General features: G+C 40.2%; 1 protein-coding gene across 1 annotated transcript in view; it reads right to left on the bottom strand.

Annotated features, from left to right (window-relative positions):
- LOC134355544 (plakophilin-1) overlaps positions 1 to 26,065 on the bottom strand; it is a 57,778-nt gene that overhangs the window by 18,023 nt on the left and 13,690 nt on the right. Inside the window, exons 3-9 of the mRNA XM_063065558.1 lie at positions 19,137 to 19,585; positions 12,093 to 12,222; positions 8,845 to 9,052; positions 6,503 to 6,662; positions 3,797 to 3,914; positions 1,887 to 2,057; positions 410 to 586 (exon numbers count right to left, since the gene is read on the bottom strand). Coding sequence (XP_062921628.1) covers positions 410 to 586; positions 1,887 to 2,057; positions 3,797 to 3,914; positions 6,503 to 6,662; positions 8,845 to 9,052; positions 12,093 to 12,222; positions 19,137 to 19,585 — 1,413 coding nt within the window. The remainder of the gene's footprint in view (positions 1 to 409; positions 587 to 1,886; positions 2,058 to 3,796; positions 3,915 to 6,502; positions 6,663 to 8,844; positions 9,053 to 12,092; positions 12,223 to 19,136; positions 19,586 to 26,065) is intronic.

Below are 26,065 nucleotides of genomic sequence, written 5' to 3'. Positions count from 1 at the left end.
GCAAGATCTGAGTATCTCAAGAGCATTTACAGTCTATCCCCGATTGCCCAAGAAGGCAGTGGTGAATCACCATCTTGCACCACTGCAATCCTTCCAGTGAAGGTACACCTATGGTGATTTTGGGATGAAAGTTCCACTACTTAGACCCACTGAAGAACTGGCAATAATTTCCAAGTCAGAATGATGTGGCATTAGGGGGGAAACCTAGAAGTTCTGGTGCTCTTATGCACCTGCCGCCCTTCACCATGTTCGAGGTTATGGCTTGGAGAGGAGCCATTGGCATAGCCTGGACAAGTAACTGTAGTGTATCCTGGAAATGATACACAGTGGCTATGTGCCATTGCTGAAGGAAATTAACGTAGAAGGTCTTCAGGTGGGGCACCCCTTCCCTCTCAATAATGTTCTGTACCACTTTGTTGCCGGCTGTCAGATTCTGCAGAGCTCCAGCAGAGGCTTCCAATGTTGCATCAGACTTGGATTTATCCAACAGTGATGCATACATTTTAACTGCTTTCGAATGGAAGAGGTTGTTAACTCCTTTGGGATTGTCATCCTCTTGAGTGAAATACGTATTACATAAATCTGTCTGTGGAACAAAGAGAAAATGATTACAAAAGAATATTGTTAGCCATTAAAAACTAGAGGCTGGTCGTGGATTAGTTCTTTTAAGGCCAATGATCTATAACACAAATCTGACCTGCAAATCCTAAATTAAAACTCACTTTATAGTGAAAATTACTGCCCAACTTCTCTGTATTCTGATGAGCTAATGGCGTAATTTGAATTAGAAACTAGATTCAAACCTATCAACATTAAAGAATGTCGCATGAAACTAAATATGCATCATTCTATTCCAATATACTGAAAATAAAATTTTAAGTAGATTCACTGCTTATCCAGCTTTCTACCATGGCACACACTTAAAAAATGAATAGAGAAAAACAAAGGACATGATTTATTATTTTGCAGTACATTCCCATTCTTACTGAGGTGGAAAAAATGCACCTGTGACTTCTGAATTTAAATTATTCAAGATGTCCTTTGAGCCCACTTTACATTCAACAAAACCATGGCTGATCTCCATTAAGGCTGCTATTCAGCACAATTTTGACACCTCTTGATACCTTTAATGATCAGAAATCCATTAATCTCTACGTATCTTGGAACTTGTTGCCCGACTCTGACTCATAAATGTTTATGGCCCTCACTAAAGAGGATACACCTCATTTCAGGCCCAGATGGACAATTTGACATGATTATGCCTCAGTGCAAAACACAATTAACCAACTTATGAAAAAAAATTAAAGGAGAAATTTTCCTTTGGTCACCACTGCTCAATGCATGTACCAGTTACAGGCAGTACCAACGTGTACCAGCTAAATTCACTTTTCTGAACATGTCACTGAAATCAAAAGCAAATATAAAAGAGGGATAACTAACATAACATGTATAAGATGATGAGAGACATTAATCGTGTGGACAGTCAGAGGCTTTTTCCGAGGGATGAAATGGCTAGCACGAGAGAGCAGAGATTTAAGGTGGTTGGAAGTAGGTACAGAGGAGATGTTAGAAGTTTTGTTGTTATTTAAAAAAAAACGCAGAGAGTGGTCAGCAGATGGAATGGGCTGCCGGTGACGGTGGTGGCAGCGGATACGATAGGGTCTTTACGATAGGTACGTGGAGCTTAGAAAAATATAGAGGACTATGGGTAACCCTAGGTAATTTCTAAAGAAAGTACAGCTTTCGCACAGCATTGTGGCTGAAGGGCCTGTACTGTGCTGTAGGTTTTCTATGTTACTAACATCAAGAGCCAAGATTCATACACATGTTTACACCTGGTATCCAAACAAATGTGCTCCCTGCTAATTTGTCAAATAAATAGTTACCTCCTCAAAATAATCTGCTCCAGGACTGAAACAGCCTACAGAAGACATCTTTGACATTTTTTTGGTATGCTGCACATCTGCTTGCTCACTGAGATGGGCAAATGCACTTGGCACTTCTGAATCCAAGTGGTATGAGAGGTTGTGGAGGATACAGACACAGTTTTCAACAGACTGGGAGAAATAAAATATGATGCAATAGAGTTAGCATAAACAAGCAACTTCTTTTGATGTTTAAGCTGGTAACCCATCATTAATAAAAGAATCACCAAAAAATTAGCCGAATTATGTCCACGTATACAATAGTAAAATGTTATTGTTAAATTGTAAGTAATCCAAAACTTTGAGAACTGGAGATGTAAAGAAAAAAATCAAAAATTACTATCCAAAACACATTTCCATAAAATAATTCTTTGAAGGAAGTGCCCACATTTTGTCAGTTAAAAGTATATTAACAATGCTGAAGGACAAATAGTAAGATTTGACTAAATGATAAAGCCAATTGAAAAGAATATGCATTAACATATGTTGACATTAAAACTGTCAGCAATATCTCTTGCTATGCACGTTGCAAGCTTTGTTACAATCAGGAGCTCCAAGTTTAATCTGAGCAGCAGATATTAAGTCAATTTAAAAAAAACAGGAAATTGCAATTACTTTAATTATGAAGCAAATAACAACCATTCATTTTCCCGTTTATAAGATTTACTACATTTTCATGACAGCCAGTGATTGAGCAGAGTTGAAGCACATAATATTGTTTAATATTATGCACATTACAACATATTTTCAAGGTATTTTAGAGATAGATGCATTTAATTACAAATAATTTGTCTAACAGTTCTAATCAACAAGTTCCAAAACCTGGGCCCCTATATCTCCCCCTGCAACTGGATCCTTGACTCCCTCACAAGGAGACCACAGTCAGTGCAGATTGCAACAACCTTCTTCTCAACATCAGCAAGACCAAGGAATTGATTGTGGATTTCAAGAAAGGGATGTCCAGGGAACACACACCAGTCGTCATAGAGCGATCAGTAGTGGAAGGAGTGAGTGGTTTCCAAGTTCCTGGGTGTCAACATCTCTGATGGTCTTTCCGGGGACCAAGATATTGATGGAATTAAAGGCAAGACCGCCACTATACTTCATGAGAAATTTGAGGAGAGATAGTATATTACCAAAGACACCTGCAAATTTCTACAGATGTATCGTAGAGAGCATTCTAACTGGTTGCATCACCACCTGGCATAGAGGGACAACTGCACAGGATCGGTAAAAACTGCACAAAGTCCTAAGCTCAGCCAGCTCCATCATGGGCGATAGCCTCCCCAGCATTGAGGATACCTTCAAAAGGTAATGATTGAAAAGAATAAATGCAACATCCATCACTCCGGGCATGCACTTTTCTCATTGCCACTATCAAGGTGGTGGTACAGGAGCCTGAAGAGATGCACGCAGCACTTTAGGAACAGTTTCTTCCCCTCTGCCATCAGACTTATGAATGGACAATGAACCCATGAACACTACTTACACAATTTAATTTTATATAGATGCTCATTGTGATTTATAGTTTTTATTATGTATTGCAATGTACTGCTACTGCAAAACATCAAATTTCACGGCTTATGCCCAACTGATCCTAGTTTTTTTTTAAATCATCTGTCCTTTCCTGCTCTTAGTATTGCATAACATATTAAAGTAGCAAACAGGAAAGAAAATTGTTTTCTCCGCAGCAGAACTGGGATGGGAATTGAAGAACAAAGGCAAAGTAATTTAAATACATCACTTAAGTATCTAAAGCATTTGGAATAGAGGTGCAGTTATTACATTGCGCCACATTTTTGTAATTCCATCATAAATTTTACACATCTACCCTTATCATAATATTTAATAAACTGTATTAATTTTGTTACCTTTTCATCAGCTTGATCCACAGCAAGGCATCCTTGAACATGAGACATGAGAGAATCAATAAAACCAGGAGTGTTTCGCATCTGCTGCCGGCTGCTCTGCCCAGCTGAGCTCAGGTTCCTACAGAGGAACAAATGCAGTTCTGTCAGAGACCAAATGGCGGTGGCTCAGGACCAGTACCATGACAGTTAGGGCGCGAGGCAGGGTGAATGGAAGAAAGAGGGCCAACATTACGGTGTGTCTGTCTGGCTCTTGGTAATGCCTTTGTAAGTTTTGTAGAACATACCTGTAACTTCAATTGATTTTGCATCTGATTTATACATTTGATCAGCTTCAGTTTCCTTACTTTATTCCTGTTCTCCTTCACCTTTTACTTTCTTGCCTTCTTCGTCTCTTTCCTTCAAACCCATCACCTTCACTTTTTGACTTTTCCTTCCCTATTTCTATGGATCTTAAAACCTTCGTTATCATTGTTCCCAAATTTGGTGTCTTGGAGTAGTAAATATTTCTTTTTCCCACTGATGCAGCTTGATTGGACGAGGATGCAGAACGTTTAATGTTATTCGTTTACAGACTGAGTACAGTATGTTGAATTCACCGAATGTCAACACTAATTTCTTTGACATGAGGAAGCCTGCAGATGCTGGAAATCCAAAGCAACACACACAAAATGCTGGAGGATCTCAGCAGGTCACACGGCATCTATGGAAATTAATAAACAGCCGACATTTCGGGCCGGGGTCTTTCTTCAGGACTGAAAAGGAAGGGGCAGAATAAAAAAGTGGGGGCAGGGGAAGGATAGCTTGAAGGTGTTAGGTGAAGCCAGGTGGGTTGGAAATGAAGGAATCTGTTAAGAGCGGAGAGTGGACCATAGGAAAAAGGGGAAGGAGGTGGGGACACAGGGGGAGGTGATAAACAGGTGAAAAGAGGCAAGGGACCAGAGTGGGGAATAGAAGAGAGGAAGATAGGGATTTTTTTTAAACCGGAAGGAGAAATCAATATTCATGCCATCAGGTTGGAGGCTACCCAGGCAGAATATAAAAGATTGCTACTCCACCCAGAGGATGGTCTCATCCTGACACAATTTTTTTTGCAGGTTTCTACAGTACTAGATTAAGTTAGATTAATTTAAAATTGCTTTTAAAACATTAAATGGCAATTAATAGGAAAGTGGAGAAAAATAAAATCTTAGATTAAAGTTAGCTTAGTGAAAATGTGGATTTGATGGTTGGTGCAGACCATTTCTGTGCTGTATGACACCAGTTAATGAAGCATATTAAAACATGAAAGAATTAACATGTTTGTACAATCACACATCATGACACTTTCTTTTTGTTTGAAAAGAATCTATGGTAGATTAGTTATAGAAGTGAATCATCACTGTAGCTGAGAACTGAAAGAGAAGTCAATACAATCAGCAAAGGGAATGGTAAAGTAAAAAACAGTACTGGCTTCAAAAGTTAATGAAATGAGTAACTTTCCACTTTGATATAAAGCAGTACACTGAATTGATCTTTAGTATCATAGAGCAAATGGAATTTATACACAATTAGAAGAAACAATGTAAATACAAACAAACCAGACGCTAGTGGAGGAAAGGTAAATGAAAAATAATAAACAAAAAATCCATGCTGAAAATGAATTGCTGCAAGGATTCCCACCTAAAAATGGCTTGTCCCAAAGGTGGGAAATCTATAACTGACTCCAGGAGAACTCTAGTCGAATAACCACCTGTTTGAAAACTGTTAATTACATTTTCCTCAGCCACAGTGTCACTGATGACCGAGCTCACTGCACACCATCACATGAATGTCATAGGTAAGAAAAAGCGCCAAGACATGATCTGATCTCCCTTCATCCAATGCTGATCTACTGTTGAATAGAACGGAGCAGGAAATACTGTCCAAATTTGCTTCCACTGGCCACAGGCATACTGATCAAACTGATAATGTCAGCACCCTTTTTTCTCCAAAGTCCTGATGCTTCCATTGTGAAATTTGATAGTTCGACATGTAGCACATAAAATTTATTTTTAAAGAGTAAGCAAATGTTCTGACAAATTGCTTATGTTATCTTACACTTTTACCAATAAATAGACAAAAACACTGGTGACTGAATCACTCACAAAATGTGCCTGCCGAGTTCCTTCAGCATTTGGTGTGTGCTGCTTCGATTTCCAGCACCTACAGAATTTTTTCTTGTTGGTGAATGAATCACAACCAGTTTAATTTAACGATCAAAAATACAGTTTATCACAACACTTCAGACACTGTGGTTGGCAGATAATGTACTGGAAAACACCGGGCAGGTACAGACCATTATTAGGGTTGGCAGGCAAATTGTAAACCAACGCTCACAATTATACATGTGGGCAGAAAATTGTTTATTGGAATGGGAGCCAAAAAATACTTTATGGAAATAATGCTTGCTCCCACATTGACAACTTACCAAACATTTGAAAAAAAAATCAAAGAATTGCTAATTGTGTAAATTATAATAAAGAACAAGAATAGCTGTGTACACAACACTGGTTAAGCAATGTTGGTGGAAAAGAGGAAGATTGTTAATGCTTCAAGGGTAAGACAATTTATTAGGATTTTCAGAAAGGGTCTTTGACTTGCAACATTAACTTTTCTTCTTTTTCCACAAATGGTACCATCAAAAATTCTGAGCTCTGTTTTGCAAGCACCAGTGGAAGGCTAACATACCTTAAACACCCTGAAGCATTGTAAAATATTTCTGAGTCCATGGTTCCTTGATTTTTAACTGAAGCATATGGAATGATCACGGAGTCAGTCAGTATTGTTAAGGCATCCTTAATTAGATCGTCCTTTAAAGTGTCACATGATGAAAGGTTCCACAAAAGTCCTAATAAGGTAGAAAACAATTTTTTTTATACTAAATATGGAATACATTTAAAAAACATTTTGTTGTATATCCTCATCATCGCTCCCTTACTTCACACCACACTTGCAGGGAATTCTGCAGAACAGCACAAATCCTTTGCCCCTGATTTGACCCAACCAAGTGTTACGTTCCAAAGGGTTGTGCAATCTTTTGATGCTCAAGCAATCTGTTGAAAACTCAATAGGTCAGTCAGCGTCTGTAGATTGAAGACACTGCCTGACCTTTTCCTCTACAGATACTCTGACCAGCTGAATTGTTCCAGAACTTTGCACCAGATTTCAACACCTGCTGTCTCTTGCCTCTGTCTTGTGCAAATCCTTCACTGTGCCATTCATCATCTGATCATAGCAACCCCCACCCACTATCAATTCACAGGACATGTGTACCACCAACTAACACACTGATAAAAACAGAACCCCTCACTTCTAATTTCATTTTTGCAGTAATTTAATCTAGTTAGTATATATACTTACTGTAATTCAGTTTTCTAAAGTTATTATTTATTGCATCGCACTGCTGACATAAAGACAATTTTCATGACATATGCTGGTGATATTAAACCCTATTCTGATCCCATCTTAATGGCAATATCAAACATCACCATCACGAATAGGAGATAGCTAGCACACATCCCTGTACAACTTCAGTTGCCTCACTTCAGATGTCCTTCCACTCACCTCGTCCCAGCCTATCACTACCCTTGCCTGTTTTCCTTCAGCTACTCTATATCAAAACGACGACGACAGAAAAGTGATGTAGGTAGTGCCGTCACTCGGATTTACACTGTCAATGTGGAAAATGAAATACTGCACTTTTCAGGTCCCGGAACCTTCATCAAAACAGAGTGCGAGAAAGAGAAAGAATGAAAGTTAGTTTTAGATTGCAGAGAAGATGGGGAAGAGGATCTGGTGAAATGTAACGAGTTACTCCAAGGGCAAGATTGATGTGCAGGAATATGCTTGAGATGCTTTACTATCTTCTGAGATCAGAAATGAGGCATCAAAACTGACTAAACCATGGGCATACATTATTGTCACATTCCAGTGTTATGCTATCCTAATCACTTAGACACAAGTCTCTTTAAAAAAAAATATTCATACTACTCACATCAACAATCAGAAAAAAATATTTAAGGTAGATGCTAAACAAGTTAATTCTCATTCTGAGATAGTGGTAGGTTACTCAGTCAACACGGCTCTAAGAGCCTGATTTTTCACGGACAGGGATCACAAGTGGGCAGTGGGATGGGGTGGTGCTACCCTGCATTGTGCATCTTGCCCAATTCCTCTTCTACAAAGCAAAGGTTAGAGCATGGTGGGATACTCTCCGTTTGCCTGGATGCACGGCCAACAACACTTCAGAACCATGTCACAAAGCAAAGAAGAGGTCCACCCGATGGTTTGTTGTCGCTGTTGAGTCGTTTAGTCGAATCCGAGTCTTGGTGACCTCATGGCCAGATACGGAAACAGATTGCCAGGCCTTTTTTTCCTGCGCAGATACAGCTGCTACCCAAGTTGGGACCCAGCTGGGTTTGAACTCAGGACCATCTGCCTTGAAGTCCAGTGCTGATGCCACACCACCACCAGCCATGTAATGTTACCCATTCATCAAACCATTAATTCTGAGAACTATTAGTATGAATTAGATCCAGTGCTTAGAATCTGAAAAATGCTTTGCCCAAGTTCAAAGCTTCTTGGCAAAGCCTGGGCAAGTTATAGTGATAACTTTAAACCTGGACTCCTCAATGTTTTGTATGAGAAACAAGACGTGCTGAATCTAGCCACTTACACAATGGTAGTGGCAGTCTGATATAGAATTCGGGACGAAAGACATGATATTCAAAGTTAACAGCCAATAGGGTCAAAGTGGATAGAACTACAAACTGGCAGATGTTCTGCAAGAGTTTTGCGGTGACAAATCAATAGTGTTCCATATTGTCCCATTTCAACTGAGTGAATGTCTCTAGACAATAATTTTAAACATAAGGTGACATTAGATTCAAAGTGGAATTTGCATGAGGCTTTGGCGGATGATTTGGGAGAAACGAGAGAGAGAAAGGAAGGAAAAGGGATACATGCTCAAAAGGAGAATTATGAGTTACAGCATTAAAAAATGGACAATAAATTTTTACAGAGGTTTATACCAGTTATTTGCTTCTTTGTTTCTGGGTCAGTTGTTTCTCTCAGCAGCTGAAGTATTTGTTTGATTCCATCGTGCTTCTTTACCTCCAACTTGTTGGTGGCATTCCTAAAGACTGCATTTCGGAGGGCTGCACATGCTGACTGCTGAACATAGATACTATTGACTTTCAAAAGGTTAATTAGTTGAGGGATTGCACCCAATTGGTAAATCTGAAAGAAAAACAATATTTCATTAAATCTGTTAGTGTATTAGTTCTAGGTATTAACACAGCATATCAAGTTGTTTAAGATGAATGCTTCAAAGTTATGCGCCCAAGAATTCAAAAGCAATTTTCAGATTTGGTTTAACCTTCAAGCTACTGACAATCAATTACAGATGTCTAATGACTTGTATTTGTAACCCGCCCCCCACCCCTTCTCTTTCGCCCTGGGCTTCCTGTCCCATGATCCTCTCATATCCCTTTTGCCAAGCAACTGTCCACCTCTTGGCTCCATCCCTCCCCCTCCTGTCTTCTCCTATCATTTTGGAACTCCCCCTCCCCTTCAAATCTCTTACTAGCTCTTCTTTCAGTTGGTCTTGACGAAGGGTCTCGGCCCAAAACGTCGACTGTACCTCATCCTAGAGATGCTGCCTGGCCTGCTGCATTCACCAGCAACTTTGATGTGTGTTGCTTGTATTTATATGGTGTTTTTGAGGGGATATAAAGCCAGAATTAAAGTGTTTGGGGGACATATTTTGAATGAGGATTTTTAACTCAAAGGGCAAGGTAACAAAATAAACAGGTTTGAAAGTGGATTCCAGGGAGAAATGCATGCATGAAGAGTATAATGCATAACCACTGGTTTTCATGCTGCCCAAAGGAGCTTACAATTATTAAACATTTACAAGTAGAAAATTAGAGTACTAAACTTGAAAATAGCAAGTAAGTGACAACAAAAATCAAAGGATGAATTTCTGCTGTCATCTAAGATGCCCTCACCCGCATCTCCTCCATTTCCCACACTTCGGCTCTCACCCCATCCTCCCACCACCACAACAGGGACAGAGTTCCCCTTGTCCTCACCTACCACCCCACCAGCCTCCGGATCCAACACATTATCCTCTGCAACTTCCGCCACCTTCAACAGGACCCCACCACTAAGCACATCTTTCCCTCTCCACCCCTCTCTGCCTTCTGCAGGGATCGGTCCCTCCGTGACTCCCTGGTCCACACTGTCCCTCCCCACGGATCTGCCACCTGGCCCTTATCCCTGTAAGCGCAAGTGCTACACCTGTCCCTGCACCTCCTCTCTTGCCACCATTCAGGGCCCCAAACAGTCCTTCCAGGTGAGGCAACACTTCACTTGTGAGTCTGTTGGGGTCATCTATTGCATCCGGTGCTCCCGGTGCGGCCTCCTCTACATCGGTGAAACCCGATGCAGATTGGGGAACCGCTTCATTGAGCACCTCCACTCCATCCGCCAAACAGACAGGATCTCCCAGTAGCCACCCACTTCAACTCTGCCTCCCACTCCCATTCAGATATGTCCATACATGGCCTCTTCTACTGCCATGATGAGGCTAAACTCAGGTTGGAGGAGCAACACCTCATATACTGTCTAGGTAGTCTCCAGCCCCTTGGTATGAACGTAGAATTCTCCAACTTCCGGTAATTCCCTCCCTCTCCCTTTCCCTATCCCTATGTCTCTCTGCCCCTCCCCCAGCTGCCTCCCTCCTCCTTCTTGGTTCTGCCTCCTTCTACTACCCATTGTGTTTTCCCCTATTCTTTCTTCACCTTTCCTGCCCATCACCTCCCTGCTTTTCTTCCCCCACCCCTTTATCTTTCCCCTTACTGGTTCTTCACCTGGAACCTAGCAGCCTTCTCCTTACCACCCTCCCCCACCTTCTTTATAGGGCCTCTGCCCCTTCCCTTACAGTCCTGACGAAGGGTTCCGGCCCGAAACGTCGACCGTTCTTTTCCACCAATGCTGCCTGACCTGCTGAGTTCCTCCCAGCGAGTTATGGGTGTTGCTTTGACCCCAGCATCTGCAGATTATTTTGTGTTTACGATAGCTCCTTCATTAGTGTGGCCCAATAGTGCAGTAATTAGCACAACATATTACACTATAGGTAACTCAGGTTCAATTCCCACCACTGCCTGTAAGGAGTTTGTACGTTCTCCCTGTGAATGTGTGTGTCTCTTCAGGGTGCTCTGGTTTCCTCCCACAGTCCAAAAACGTACCAGTTGGTGGGTTAATTGGTCATTGTAAATTGCCCCATGATTAGTCTCAGATTAAATCGGGGGACTGCTAAGCGGCATTGCTTGAAGGGCCAGAAGTGCATATTCCGTGTTGTAACTCAATAAATAAATGAAATTGAGAAATTTGATGATCCTTCATTATATTGCCTCCAGACACATATATTCTTCCTTAAATAAGGAGACCCAATCTGTACACAGTACTCTTACCAAAGCCTTATATAGCCACAGTAAGCTCCACTACTTTTGCAATTTAATTTACAATTGCATTTAATTTTCTTAACACCGACTCCAACTGTTTCTTATGATGACTCTTCTCAAAGGATTCTTCACAATGGGATTACAAATTAATTCTAATCTATGACATACAATCAAAGAAGTAGTCTGCCCATAACTGAAACAATACAAGTACTACCTATGTTTTATTGTATAATACTGTCTTACTAAGTCTGCAATGATGATTTTCTTCAGCTAAAAGGGAGAATTCAATGCTACCACAGGTCGTCTTCAAAAGTGCTTTCTCTCCTCCAACAAAAGACACTTGTGGGCGGCCCAGCTGATTTGATTTGACACAAAGTGCATTTCAACATTTGATATACATATCACAAATAAGCTCATCTTTATTTTTAAAATGTGTATTACTATGTGATAGGGAAGACAATAGAAAGGGAAAAAATAAGAGCAGCATTAATGAATGACTAGATTCCAGAATGATTCTACAGCAGTGGTCCCCAACCTCCGGGCCGCGAAGAATGCAGGGGTGCAGCGCTAGCCGGAATGCACCCAGCACATCTTTAAGAAAAAAGCCGAAATAAACAAGCTAATTAATTAGGTACCGCCTGGCACGTAAATGTCAGCCCATCTGAATGGTCCAATTTTGTTCCTATGTCCATGGTTTTACTTCTATCCCAAATTGAATGGATCGATTACTAGTTTACTATATGTGAACTAGACTCTGTCAACTCATGGAAAAGTAGTCTTTTTCATGAAATATTTGTGACTTAATACTTTACCGTTGATTTAGCGCTGTCCTCCTTAAAACATTCATTCTGTATGTAGGAAGAAGCAGAAACCAGAGTACTGTGATCTGGACTGCTTAAAAGAGCCACCGCTTTATGTAAATTAAAGTCTCCACTGATTTCTCTGTAACACATTGTAAAAGAATAGCTGTGATGAAAATGTAATTTCTGAAGTATATAGCTCAGACTTGTGTGGTTTACAACACAATTATACTTAAAGCTTATACTTAAATGCATTTCAGTAAGTAATATTTTGAGACAATAAACAATTAAATCCAGCTACCTTCAAGTAGACAATCATAGCAGACATTATTATAAGCAAGACAGCCAAGAATAATAGAGAAACAAACAGTTAAGTTTAAGGTCTATAACCTAGCGTCAAAAGTTCATTTGTTGTGAATAATGTTGTTCCCTACACCTGACAGTCCAAGTCCAATTTGGCTGACAGGTCCACAGAGTACATCTGTTCCAGACACAAGCATGAGCCCCAATTAGTTGTCTGGGTTCTACTTCCTTTTATCTTTGTTTTGGACCTCCAAAAGCAACACACAAAGCTGGATACCAGCTTGAAGAACAGCACATACTTCATTCAAGCACATTTTAATTCCCTGGATTTATTGCATTTTATCATTTCAGCAGTAATGCAGCTCTTCTCATTAATTCCCTTTTGCTTTCTATTATAATTAAATGTCTTTCTTACCATTCATCTGTTTTTGTTTCTCACTCATTTTATTACATGTTAAAATTTATTTAATTCTGACCTTCCCAGTTCAAATGATAGCCTGTTAACCCAAAATCTCAACCATTTTCCTCTCTGCACAAATTCTATTGTACCCACAGAAAGTTTCCTGTAGTTTGATTTTTCTTCCAAATTCTCAGAATCCAGAATATTTGAATACAGATTAGTCATTTGGATCTGGAACAACTTAATCCAATTCCATTTATGTTTTGCATTTTTAATCTTATTTGCAATTCCAATCTATGCTGTTAAGTACTCAATTACAACCTTGACCATTTACAGTGATACCAAAAGAATTTGCCTGCCACACATACTGGACTGTTTGATCCCTATGAGATCCGTTCTCCATGTTCAAAATAATTAGGAATTAACAATGCTAAAATAGGCTTAACATTGAAAAAACATCAGCTTTTCCACTGAAGCCGAAGGTAACACTGAGCCATTTTAGAACGTTCTTTTAGGTAAGCAAACTCAGAAAATTGAAATAGTGGATAGTGAATGAAGCACAATTGCAGGAATAGGGATTGGCTGTACATTAACAAGGATGAAAGATTAACTTATCTGTTTTGTACTTTGGAACAATGAAACATTTATCCTTAACAGTTAATGTTAAGATTGTTTACTCCACAACAGAAGAGTATAAAAGTTTAAGTAGACGCAGGAAAAATGACGGATTGTTCAGGATGGTAGGTGTATGGAATGAGCTGCCAGAGGAAGAGGTATGCGTGAGTAAAATTACCACATTTGAAAGCGTTTGGGACAGGCTTATCGATAGGAAACATTGAGAGCTTCTGGTAGTGTCATTAAAAAGGCGATCCGTGTGAGCAGCTCCAACTGTCTTGCATCGTATTGCTGCCACAACAAACTTTACGACATTCACCAGTGATTCTGATCTGATTCTGAGGGGCACAGACTAAATGCGCTAAATGGGACCAACTTAGAAAGGCTCCTTGGACAAGTTGGGCCAAGGCACCTGTTACTGAGTCGTAGAACTAACTCTGTGCTGTACCATTTGATATCAATTCTGAAAGGTTGGACCCTGATCAAACATGAAACGGGATGTTAATTCTCAGGCTCATATTGGCCCTTGTATAGGAAGCAACAGAGTGAGATGGGACAGAGGAGTCATATGACAGGCAACAGGAAGCTCAAAGGCATTCCTGCTGATTAAATGCAAGTTGCACCATCTGTGTTTGTTTTCTCCAGTGCAGAAAGGACCACACTGCAAACATGGAAAACAGTGCACAGGTGGCGAGGTGTGCAAGCCGAGCACAACTGTTTAGATCCCTAGATAGCAGCAAAAACAGACACTTGCAAGGGAATGTATCTTATAATGGGACAGATAAGTGGGGAAGAAAAGCAGACCAACGAGTTGTGAAAGGCAAGTTCCCTTCAAAATGCTGATTTGGGGGTGAAGGGTAAGATTTGTCTGGTGGTGTGGAACCTCATTAAAGATGGCAGAAATTATGAAGCAAGGTCTATTGAATGCAGAGGTTGGTGGGATGGAAGGTGAGGACCAGGGTGATTCTATCATTACTCTGCCCAGGAGAAGAGGGGTTAAAAACAGATGCATGACATTGAACAGTTGTTATAATGAACAGGATTAGTAGGAGCAATTCAACACTTCCACTGAATAAAAGCATGCAGCCACACTTCAAAAAGTGCTTCCTTTCTTTGTAATGGCACTTACGCACTGCACCCAGGCCAGAGCCTCTAAATGACAACACTGAGGAATTAAAAGCTGACATTCTCCACCTTTAACCATATCCCACCCCCACTGATGAGAACTGGCTCATGGACCTCCAATTCACTCTTCTTGAAGTCAATAATCAGCTCTTTGGTCTTGCTGACATTGAGTGAGAGGTTGTTATTGTGGCACCACTCAGACTTTCAATCACCCTCCTATATGTTGATTCTAACCACCTTCGACTTGACCAACAATAGTGGTGTTGTCAGCAAAGTTAAATATCGCATTGGAGCTGTGCTTGGCCTCACAGTCATAAACATAAAGCAGGTAGATCAGGGACTAAGCACATAGCCTTGTGGTACATGTGTGCTGATGGAGATTGTGGAGAAGGTGCTGTTACCAATCCAAACTGACTGGTATCTGCAAGTGAGGAAATTGAGGATCCTGTTGCACAAGGAGGTGTTGAGACCTAGGACTTGAAGCTTATTGATTAATTTTGAGGGGATGATAGTGTTGAATGCTGAGCTGTAATCAATAAAAAGCATCCTGTTGTATGTATCTTCACCATCCAGAGTATCTGATGCTGATCTGATGTGACCATAGGCAAGTGGATGCAAGTCACTTCTCAGGCAGGAGTTGATACGTTCCATCACCAACCTCTCAAAGCACTTCATCACAGTGCACTTAAGTGATAGTCCTTGATGCAGGTTACCTCTTTCTTCTTTGGTAAACTTCTAAACTGTGACAAATTTCTATAGCCATGTGGTGGAGAGCATCACAGACTAATATGGAAACACCAATCCCTAAATGAAAAACCCTACAAAGAGTAGTGGATATAGTCTAGTCCATAATGGGCAAAGCCCTCTCCATTACTGAGAACATCTACGCAGAGTGCTGTTGCAGGAAAGCATCATCCACCATCAATGATGCCCACAATCCAGGCCATGCTCTCTTCTTGCTGCTGCTGCCATCAGGACAGTGGAGCAGGAGCCTCAGGACTCTCACCACCAGGTTTAGGAACAGGCTCTTGAATCAGAGGGGATAACTTCAAGCAATTTCACTCACCCTATCACTGAACTGTTCCCACAGTCCATGAACTCACTTTCAAGAACTTTTCACTCATATTCTCAATATTTATTGTTTATTATTATTATTATGTTTTTCTTTTTGTATTTGCACAGTTTGCTGACTTTTGCTCATTGATTGTCTATCCTCTAGAGGGTGGTCTTTCATTGACTCCATTATGTCACAAGAAAATAAATCTGAATCGTGTACGGTGCCATGTAGGACATCCTGGATATATCCAGTGACCTAGGCTAGTGGCTCCAGGTACGACAGCTTAAATTCCAGAACACTGGCAGTTATTACTGGGGCACACCTTTAAAGTTGGTGATTTTGTGAGTAGCTCATTTATAGAGGTGGGTAGGTGGGTTATACAGCAGCTACAGTGTTTGTGCACACAAGAGATTGCACAGGCAACCTGAATTAGTAGGCAAATAATAAAAAGGAGAGGACTCAGAGGCAGCTCACCAAGATATTTTCCCTTCTGGTGCTTCAGGTAGGTTCAGTCAGAACCAAAAGCATTGCACTATGAGTATCTCAACTGCACACGGATGGGGAAAGAAAAGGAAGAGCACAATGGTAACAGAAAAAAACCAAAAGCTAGGGAACAAGCATTCCTGAACTTACAGATGGAGTGTTGCCAAAGATGGCTTTGAACAGGTGCACAGCATCCTAAAGAAAGAGGTGAAGACCAAATCCAATACTGCAGGTAAAAGGAAGGATGACATTCTACAAATAGATTATAGGAAGCTAGGAAAGAGATTAAAAACAGAACCTCTAAAGTAATCTTAATCATGATTATTTCCATTGCTGCATGCTGACAAGTACAGAAATTGTAGGATACAGCAGATGGATTTGTGGCATTTAAAACAAACATGGCTTTGTAACTCGCATGCATTCCTTCAAAATACAACAATAGAGCAAGAAAGATGATCCACTGATTGCACAATAAATTAACAATGACATTAAACACAAGAAAAATGTTTATATAAAGTTGACACAAAAAAGGCAAGCCTGAGAAGGGAGTACATTACTGAATGCAGCAAAAGCACGACCAAAAATTGATAAAGAAATGGACAGAGTAAATGAACAAGAAACAAAAAAAAAAGACTGCTAATATTTTACGAAAAAGCAAGTAACTGGCAAATGTATACAAGATCACCTTACAGACGGAGATGGAAGAATTTATTTTTAGGATTAAGACAGTAGGCAAATTAAATGAATATCTTGTGTTTGTTTAAACAAAAGGCAAGAATACAGTAAACCATGGATCCAATACAAATGAGGAAGGTAAGAACATCCATCAGCAAACAAACTAAAGGATGTGGAGGCTGTGGAGAAGGTGTAGAATGGGTCCACTGGGATGTGCCTGGATGGGAATATAATGGCTATAAAGTTAGACAATCTTGGGTCATTTTCTCCACAGGATCTCACAAACGACCCAACAGAAGTTAAGAAAATTATGATGTATACTATCCAATCCCCACCCTAATACAAAATACAAAGAAATGAAGTTTAAGAAGAGTAGTGGGAAAAGGTTTAAGGAATATTTGTGATGCAAAGTTTCTTTTTAAAGAAATACTGTAGATGCCGAGAACATGTTGTCAAGGGAACTGGTTGAAGCAGATGCAATTGCAATATTCAAGAGACCTTTAGACAGACACACGAACAGACAAGGAAAGAGGGATATGGTCTGTGACGGGCAGATAGGATGAACATGTGGGCTAAACTGTGGTGTATGTTTCTAGGTTCATTTGATAAGGCTGAAAAGTGATAAACCCCAAGAACCTGATGAATTACATCTCAGTTTTGAAAGGAGGTGATGATGGAACTAGTGACAGCTCTGGTTTTCATCTTTCAAAGTTCCTTGAAGTAGTTCATATGAATAAGAGGATCAGAAATGTAACCGCATTACTTAAGAAATAATGGGCCCTACTGAAGTTGTGATAATCAAACTGGAATCTATTATGAAAGATATAGCAAGACATTAAGAAAATAGTTACATGATTAAGTAGAGACAACATGGAAGGTAAATCACATTCAACTAATCTACTGGAATTCCTTGAATATGTATCTAGTAAAGCAAATGAGGAATAGTGAGCTGATGTGATGTACATGTATTCTCAGAAGGCTTTCATTAAGGTTCCACGCAGGAGATCAGAGTAAAGGTTATAAGTAAACACATCTTGTCATGCTCTTCCTGCTAGAATTGGTCAAATTGCGAAAAAAATAATACTCAGAAGAAACAACTGTAGCTTTTTTATGCTTGCAGTTGACACAAACTTATATGAGCAGTGATGAAGAGATAAAAGGGCTAAAGACAAGTTGAATGAGTTGACAAGGACATTGGTTAGATAGAATGCCTTATGAGATTACCTACTTGGATAGAAACAAATAGAGTATTTTTAACAAATAGAGTATTTTTATCAAATAAGTGATTAAATTGCATAGGGATCTTAGTGTCTTTGGGTATTAGCCAGTGAAAGTAAGTATACTGATTCAACAGATAACTTTAGAAAAAAAATGGTATATTGGCAGTTGTTGTAAGAGGTTTCGAACACAGAATGCAAAACGACATGGTACTATTAAGTTTTCTATAGAACACATCTGGAGAACTATATAGTTTTTTCTCTTTAAACAAGTTAAAACTATCAAGGGAATCCAGTGAATATTTATTACACTAATTTCTGGGATAGTGATTTGGTCATGAGAAGACTAGATTTTATTGTTGAAAATTTAGAACAATAGGTGACTTGAGTGAGGTATAAAATACTCAGAGCTCAGTAGGGTAGACACAAAGAAGGTGATTTCCCTCAGCTGAAGCAGTCAGGAGCAGGGATCAAAGTCTCAAAATAAGGGGTAAACAACTTAAGATGAAATGAAGAATTTTTCCTCCCACTCAAAGCAGATATAGAATTTTAGATTTCTGGACCTTATTCACTGACCTTTGGTTGAGAAGGTGACAGTGATTTTTTCATCATTGCTGACATGTCCACCAGCTTAACAGAACCTGCAAAATGTGTTTTAAAACTCAAACCTTCAAATCCTTATATTATAAAAACTAATCACTAACAATTAACATATTCTCAAATATGGGAAAATTATTTATGAATGGAGGTAGGAAGGCACTCTCAAGTTCTTCCATTGCTGCAAAGACCCCCACCTGATGGCTCATTCTCCAGTCCAGCAAGCCCTTCAGTACATATTTCTCAGTAAATTAGCTGCATTGTATTTGCTGGGGCCAGCTGCAAATTTGATCACTAAACAGATTTCTGTCACCCTTAATTTCACATGAATACCGTTAAACAACACCTAGATGTCACTGCCTGAGAGGGTGGTGGCAACCAATGGTAATCATTGATGTCAGAAGGGAAAAAGGAAAAAAAATGTTGCAGGGAAATTTTAGAGAAATGAGACAAACTAGATCACTTTTGAATACGCCCAAGGCTGGATTGATGAGACAAAAGGCCTCCTTCTTTATTACATTCATACTGCAATCTTAACTGAAATCCCTGACCATATCATCAAATTAAATCATTATCAAACTTACCGCACTCCATCTACTTTCCTTCTGGAACCATCTCTCTTTGGAGCTTGAAGCTGCATGATTGACTGTTTAAACCTAGAGTTTTCAGGACTTCTGGTATCTGGAAGAGTATGAGACCGCATGGACCTGGATCCTCTCCCAAAGTAACGCCTGCTCCGGCCTAACGATCTGCGCTGGCTTCTTAATCGTTTAATTGTTGCTGAAGTTCCAACATTAAGAAGATCTGGTTCACTTCGGCTGGATGAAATGCCATAGGCAAAGACATCATCACCTTGTGGACTGTATGGACCAGAATATTTGTGATATGATGGGGCACTAGTTGATCTGCTCCCCTTCACACTGTATGAAGTTAACACACTCTTGTGCCGTTTCCCTCTTGCGATTCCAGTTCCATAAAGATAGTTGTCTTCCACTTTAGAAAATCCATTCATAGTACCGTCATAGAGTGAAGTCTAAGAAAAAAATTATGACATAAAGTTTTCATTAAAATTAGGACTGAAACCCAAAATGACAAGATTAATTCAAGAGCCTAGAACAACCTTGCGAGTTGGGAAAAGCACATTAATTCATCAAGTGTGCAGTGAATCAACAAGTACTTTTTCCAAGTGTCCAACACTACAAAACAACCTTGATGGACAAGAGGAGAGATTTTTGCAGGGCACAACATGGGCAACAGGTTCCCAGCACAATTCAGACAGGTCTCTTTGACCAATGGTTATAAGGCAGCCTAGCACACATCTCATTTTTACTCTAGTTTAACTGTTCCTGTGTCAGTGACCTGAAAAGCTCCTGATGGTACAATAGTGGGTGGGGGGCTGGGGGAAAACAATACTTAACTATTTACTAGGCATGTGCTGCACATCATTACTCCAGACATCCCACCCTGCAAAAACTCATTTCAGGGAGGTAGCACCATCAATTTGTGGGAGACTCCCGGGAGAGGTGGGATGTCTGCAATAGAGTAGCTCCTTAGCAGTTAGCCAGCTAGTGCAAATAATGTTAGCTATGCGAATGAACAGAAGACACTTGTTAAACTTACCTTAACATGTCTTTTACAGTCTTAACCCATCATGGGCAATAGAAAAGTCATTGTTGCAAACAGTGCAGCGAGCAACACTGTCATTATTTTTGACCCCTATTAGGCAGGGGTACACTTTAGTGTAGTCTGGGGTGACGTACGTTTTATATTTATTTGGAACACTCTGCCATGGCGCGCTCTCTCTCTCTCCTGCTTTCTCTCTCGCGCTCTCTCTTGCACTCTTACTTGCTCTCTCTCATGCTCTCTCTCGTTCGCTCTCTCTCTCAAAAAAATTGATTTCTGTGATATTGTATATAATTTGCGGGCATCAGGGAGCCACTGTTCATATGCAGGAGACTCCCGGAACTTCCGGAAGAGATGGGATGTCTGTTACTCACAAGTATGTTTATCCTAGTGACTCCAAATATGAACATATCGGTTGCATGGAAGAAACATCCCCCAAATATTGGAGCCTTTGTGAAATAGGTTTTTAAGTGAACCTTGGATACTCCAGAAGTCTTAGTAAGTTTCACTTACAAAAGTAGTCACAAGAAACATAAACTTCAATAAAGCATGTTTCTTCTAATTTAAGCACTTATCATTCTGCCCTTAGGATTCATGACAGTGTTACAACACTCAACTGAGTGCTCAGGATGAGTTTCCAGGAATAAGGGTACTGATGGGATCCTTGCTTAAAGGGGGTCATTATATCTTGGCACATTGTACATAGACATGTGTTAAGCAGTGCGCATTGGGGACACAGGGCTTTGAGCCTGTTACCCTAGAAAAGCTGTGTAGCCAATGAAGCGAGGGGGAAATAGCAGCTTCCTTACATCTAACAGTGGATGATGGAGACTGAAGGCCCTGGGCAGTCCACCAATACATGAAACAGTGCCCAGTAGTTCTTTGCTATAGAAACAATGGTGATGGGAATACGGGCTACTGCACCAGGGTATCTGCACAGCAGTGTATAAAGCAGGACGCAAAGGGAAAGGTTCACACCAATCTCCCGGACAATAGTGTGTTTTGGTAAAATAAGTAGTACAATTTTCAAACTGTTTTGAGGGCTCAGATTACAGGGAAACTGAGAAGCTGTACTCCCTGATCATCTATAACATTCAAAATAAAACCTATCTCATGTACTTCACCAAGTCCAGTACTCTCTCAATGAACCATAGGATGTTTAAAAGTATGTCCTATGCATTAATTTTCTTTTTCACTTAGCAAAACAAACATCCACATGTTTGCTTCCTTACAGGATTAAATTCAAAAACTGCAATGCTTGTTTTAACATAACAAAGAAAGACTCAAACAAATCTTCTGCCTTCATTACTATAAGTGTGGTTTACAACATAATCATACCAGCAACTCACAAACACAGTGGTCTGAAGTTAATTAAATCTTAATGCCACTTATCTTTTAGTTCCATAAAAATGTCATCAAGTACCAAATACGCCCAACTTAATCCAAACGTACATGCAGATACCGGGGAATCTGAAGCAAAGATGAACATACTGGAAGTACATAGTACGTCAGACATTTCAGGTTAAAGACCTTTCTTCAGAAATTTCTCTTTTCAGATGAAAGGTCACTGACCCAAAAAGTGACCCCTCTCTCCTTTCATCAACACTGTCTGACCGGCTGAGTAAGAACAGCTCCATCAGTTTTCTATCAAAAGTCAAACTGCAACAAATTCAACTTCCTCCCACATGCCAGTTTTCTACCACTGATGCCATTTAAGAGCAAATGTGTATAACACCTTAGTTACTTATATAAAAATGACTTCTAACGGTAATGGCAGTAATATTCCAAGATTAACATTAATCAACAAAAATTGGTGAATCTTTGAATACAAGTTAAACTGAGCTCAACCTTGCACTCCAATTTCTATCTCAAGGCTAATGAGACCTGGCATTGATGTTATTGAGCAATAGGCTGTTTGATATTAGGCCACCAGTTGTTTTGAGGCTTTGGGAAATTCCCCACTTCCATTAGAGTATAGTGTTTCAATAAGCAAATTCATAATGATGAATTATTAAATGTAATATGGACAATTTTTCATTTTCCTTCCTCCTAAAATTTTTTCTACAATTTGACTTCTTGATATAATCTGGAAGTGTAAGTAATTTCGGAAATTTAACATTGACTTGATTAAAGGCTGGTTCCAAATGGCTTATATTTTTACAGTATCCCAGTCCGAACAAAACATAATTGTCCTATTAAATAAAGTGATTATTTGGTGACAAACCTCATTAATGCCCTTAGCAGTGTGGTCAAAAACAAACTATAAATAGATCAGAAATTATAGTGCATATCTGCAGACAATGTATTAAAAATAAGCAATATCGCAATTTGATTCATTATTCTTCCGCTATTTCTTTTAAGTATACATTAACTGAATGCCACTTTATACATTGCCATGCATGGAAAGAAATAAGATGAGAGCCGAATATGGGTCACTATACTTGTTCAGGTTCTTCAAATAGCCATCTAACAAGGCCAACTCCTGTGATTTTTGAGCATCTCTTTGGCTACATAACTAGTAAAATGAATGCCTCATAGGTTCAACCTTGCCCTCAAGAATATGCATGCTCTACGTGCAACTGCTTGGATTTTTCTGAGGTGTTTAGTACCCTCCCACAAGGGTGGCAAGGTAGATAGCTTTTAAAGTAACACCATTACAGTGGCAGAGATCTGGGTTCAATTTTGCCAATGCCGTTGAAGTGTTTTATGTTTACCCCGTGACCTCATTGGTTTCCTTCTACATTCTAAAGATGTATGGGTTGGTAAGTTACTTTGTCACTCGGGTCTCATTGGGCAGCAGGAGCTCATTGGGCTGGAAGGCATTGTTACCGTCCAAAATACAGATCACAAGAAGTTGTGGGTTGGTCAGGTAACTGTCCACAATAAAACTGGCCTTCATGTGTAGATGAATACTAGAGTCCACAGGGCATCTATGAGAATATGGAGAGAATGTTTAAAAGAAATGAGTGTGAATAGGTGATTTATAGTCACCTAATTGGGCCACCGCATTTCTTTCTGTGCAGTTATCTCCCTCGGATTCTATCTCCCAATGGTTGTGTCTGCTGCATAAACAATCTCAGTTGCCAGTTTCTCTACATAATGAAGCTTTTCATCCCTGGTGTCCATAAGACATAGGAGCAGAATTAGGCCATTCAGCCCAACGAGTCTGCTTCAGTATTCCATCATGGCTGATCCCAGATCCCACTCTACCTCATACACCTGCCTTCTTGCCATATCCTTTGATGCCCTGACCAAGTAGGAAACAATCAATTTTTGCTTTAAATATACCCATGGACTTGGCCTCCACCACCGTCTGTGGCAGAGCATTCCACAGACTAAAAGAATTCCTCCTTACCTCTGTTCTAAAAGGTCACCCCTCAATTTTTAGGCTGTGTCCTCTAGTTCTGGACATCCCCACCATAGGAAACATCCTCTCCACATCTCCTTTATCTAGTCCTTTCAACATTCGGTAGGCTTCAATGAGATTCCCTGCCCCCCCCCCGCCCCCCAGATTCTTCTATATTCCAGTGAGTACAATCCCGAAGCTGCTAAACACTCCTCATATGTTAACCACTTCGTTCCTGGAATCATTCTTGTGAACCTCCTCTGGACTCTCGCCAAAGACAACCCAGCCTTTGAGATATAGGGTCCAAGACTATTGACAATATTCCAAGTGCTGACTGATTGGTGTCTCGTAAAGCCTCAGGATTATCTCATTGTTTTGTATTCTATTCCTCTTGAAGTGAATGCTAACACTGCATTTGCCTTCTTTACCACAGACTCAATCTGTAAAATAACCTTCTGGGAGTCCTGCACAAGGACTGCCAAGTCCCTTTGCATCCCTGATGCTTGAATTTTCTTCCCATTTAAATTATAGTCTGCATTTTGTTTCTTTCACCAAAATGCATTATCATACATTTCCCAACACTGTATTCCATCTGCTATTTTTTTGCCCATTGTTCCAATACGCACCCCTGAGGAACACCACTAGTCACTGGCAGCCAACCAGAAAAGGTCTCCTTTATTCCCACTCACCGCCTCCTGCCTGTCAGTCATAGTCATACTTTATTAATCCCGGGGGAAATTGGTTTTCGTTACAGTTGCCCATAAATAATAAATAGTAATAGAACCATAAATAGTTAAATAGTAATATGTATATTATGCCAGTAAGTCCAGGACCAGCCTATCGGCTCAGGGTGTCTGACCCTCCAAGGGAGGAGTTGTAAAGTTTGATGGCCACAGGCAGGAATGACTTCCTATGACACTCTGTGCTGCATTTCAGAGGAATGAGTCTCTGGCTGAATGTACTCCTGTGCCCACCCAGTACATTATGTAGTGGATGGGAGACATTGACCAAGATGGCATGCAACTTAGACAGCATCCTCTCTTCAGACACCACTGTGGGAGAGTCCAGTTCTATCCCCACAACATCACTGGCCTTACCAATGAGTTTGTTGATTCTGTTGGTGTCTGCTACCCTCAGCCTGCTGCCCCAGCACACAACAGCAAACATGATTGCACTGGCCACCACAGACTCGTAGAACATCCTCAGCATCGTCCGGCAGATGTTAAAGGACCTGTCTCCTCAGGAAATAGTGACAGCTCTGACCCTTCTTGTAGACAGCCTCAGTGTTCTTAGACCAGTCCAGTTTATTGTCAATTCCTCTATCCATGTCAGTATGTTTCCTATAGTGCTGTAGGATTTTAACTTGTTAAGCAGCCTCATGTGTGGAACCTTATCAAATGCCTTCTGAAAATCGAAGTAATTGACATCCATTGCCTCTCCTCTGTCCACTCTGCTTGTTACTTCCTCAAAGTACTCTAACAGATTTGTCAGGTAAGATTTCCTTTTACAGAAACCATGCTGACTTTGACTTATTTTATTATTAGTTTGCAAATAGCCCGAAACCTCATCCTTAGTAATGGATTCCAACACTTTCCCAAACACTGTGGTTAGGTTAACTGGCTTATAAGTTTCCTTCCTTCTTAAAAAAATGGAGTGACATTTGCAATTTTCCAGTCGTCTACAAACATGCCAGAATCAAGTGATTCTCTCAATCTCTTCAGCAACCTGTTTCAAAACTCTGGAATGTAGTCCATCTAGTCCAGGTGATTTATCCATCTTAAGATCTTTCAACTTGCCTGGCACTTTATAATAGCAATCACTCCTGCTCCCTGACACCTCCGGAAATCTGGTACAATCCATAGAGAAGACAGATACAGAGTACCCATTATACTCATCTGCCATTTCTTTCAACCCCATTATTGCCTCACCAGCATTATTTTCCAGTGCTCCACTATCAATTCTCAACTCCTTTTTACTCTTTATATAACTGAAAAAACTTTATATTATTGGCTAGTTTGCCTGTACATTTCCCCTCTTATGGCTTTTTTAGTTGTCTTTTGTTGGATTTTAAAACTTCGCAATCACTTTTGCTACGTTATATGCCCTTTGCCTGGCTTTCTGCAGTCCTTAACTTCCCTTGTCAGCCACTGCTGCCTACCCCTGCAATTTGAGAAATACTTCTCTGGAACATATCCATCTTACACCTTGCAAACTATTCCCAAAAACTTCAGCCACCTGTGCTCTACTCTCATCCTCACTAGTATCCCCCTCCAATCCACCTGGGCAAGCCTCTGTATTTCCCTTTATTCCACTGCAATACTGATACATGTTCCATGCTTCTCCCTCTCAAACTGCAATACAAATTCAATCATATTATGATCACTCCTTCCTACGGGTTCCTTTACCTTAAGCTCCCAATAAAATTCAGAAACATAGAAAACCTACTGCACAATACAGGCCCTTCGGCCCACAAAGTTGTGCCGAGCATGTCCTTACCTTAGAAATTACCGTGGGTTACCCATAGCCCTATATTTTCTAAGCTCC

The sequence above is a fragment of the Mobula hypostoma genome, chromosome 13 (assembly GCF_963921235.1).
Source record: "Mobula hypostoma chromosome 13, sMobHyp1.1, whole genome shotgun sequence".
Lineage (NCBI taxonomy): Eukaryota > Metazoa > Chordata > Chondrichthyes > Myliobatiformes > Myliobatidae > Mobula > Mobula hypostoma.
Note: the sequence above shows the minus strand (reverse complement) of the source record. Positions and strands in the feature narration are given on the sequence as shown.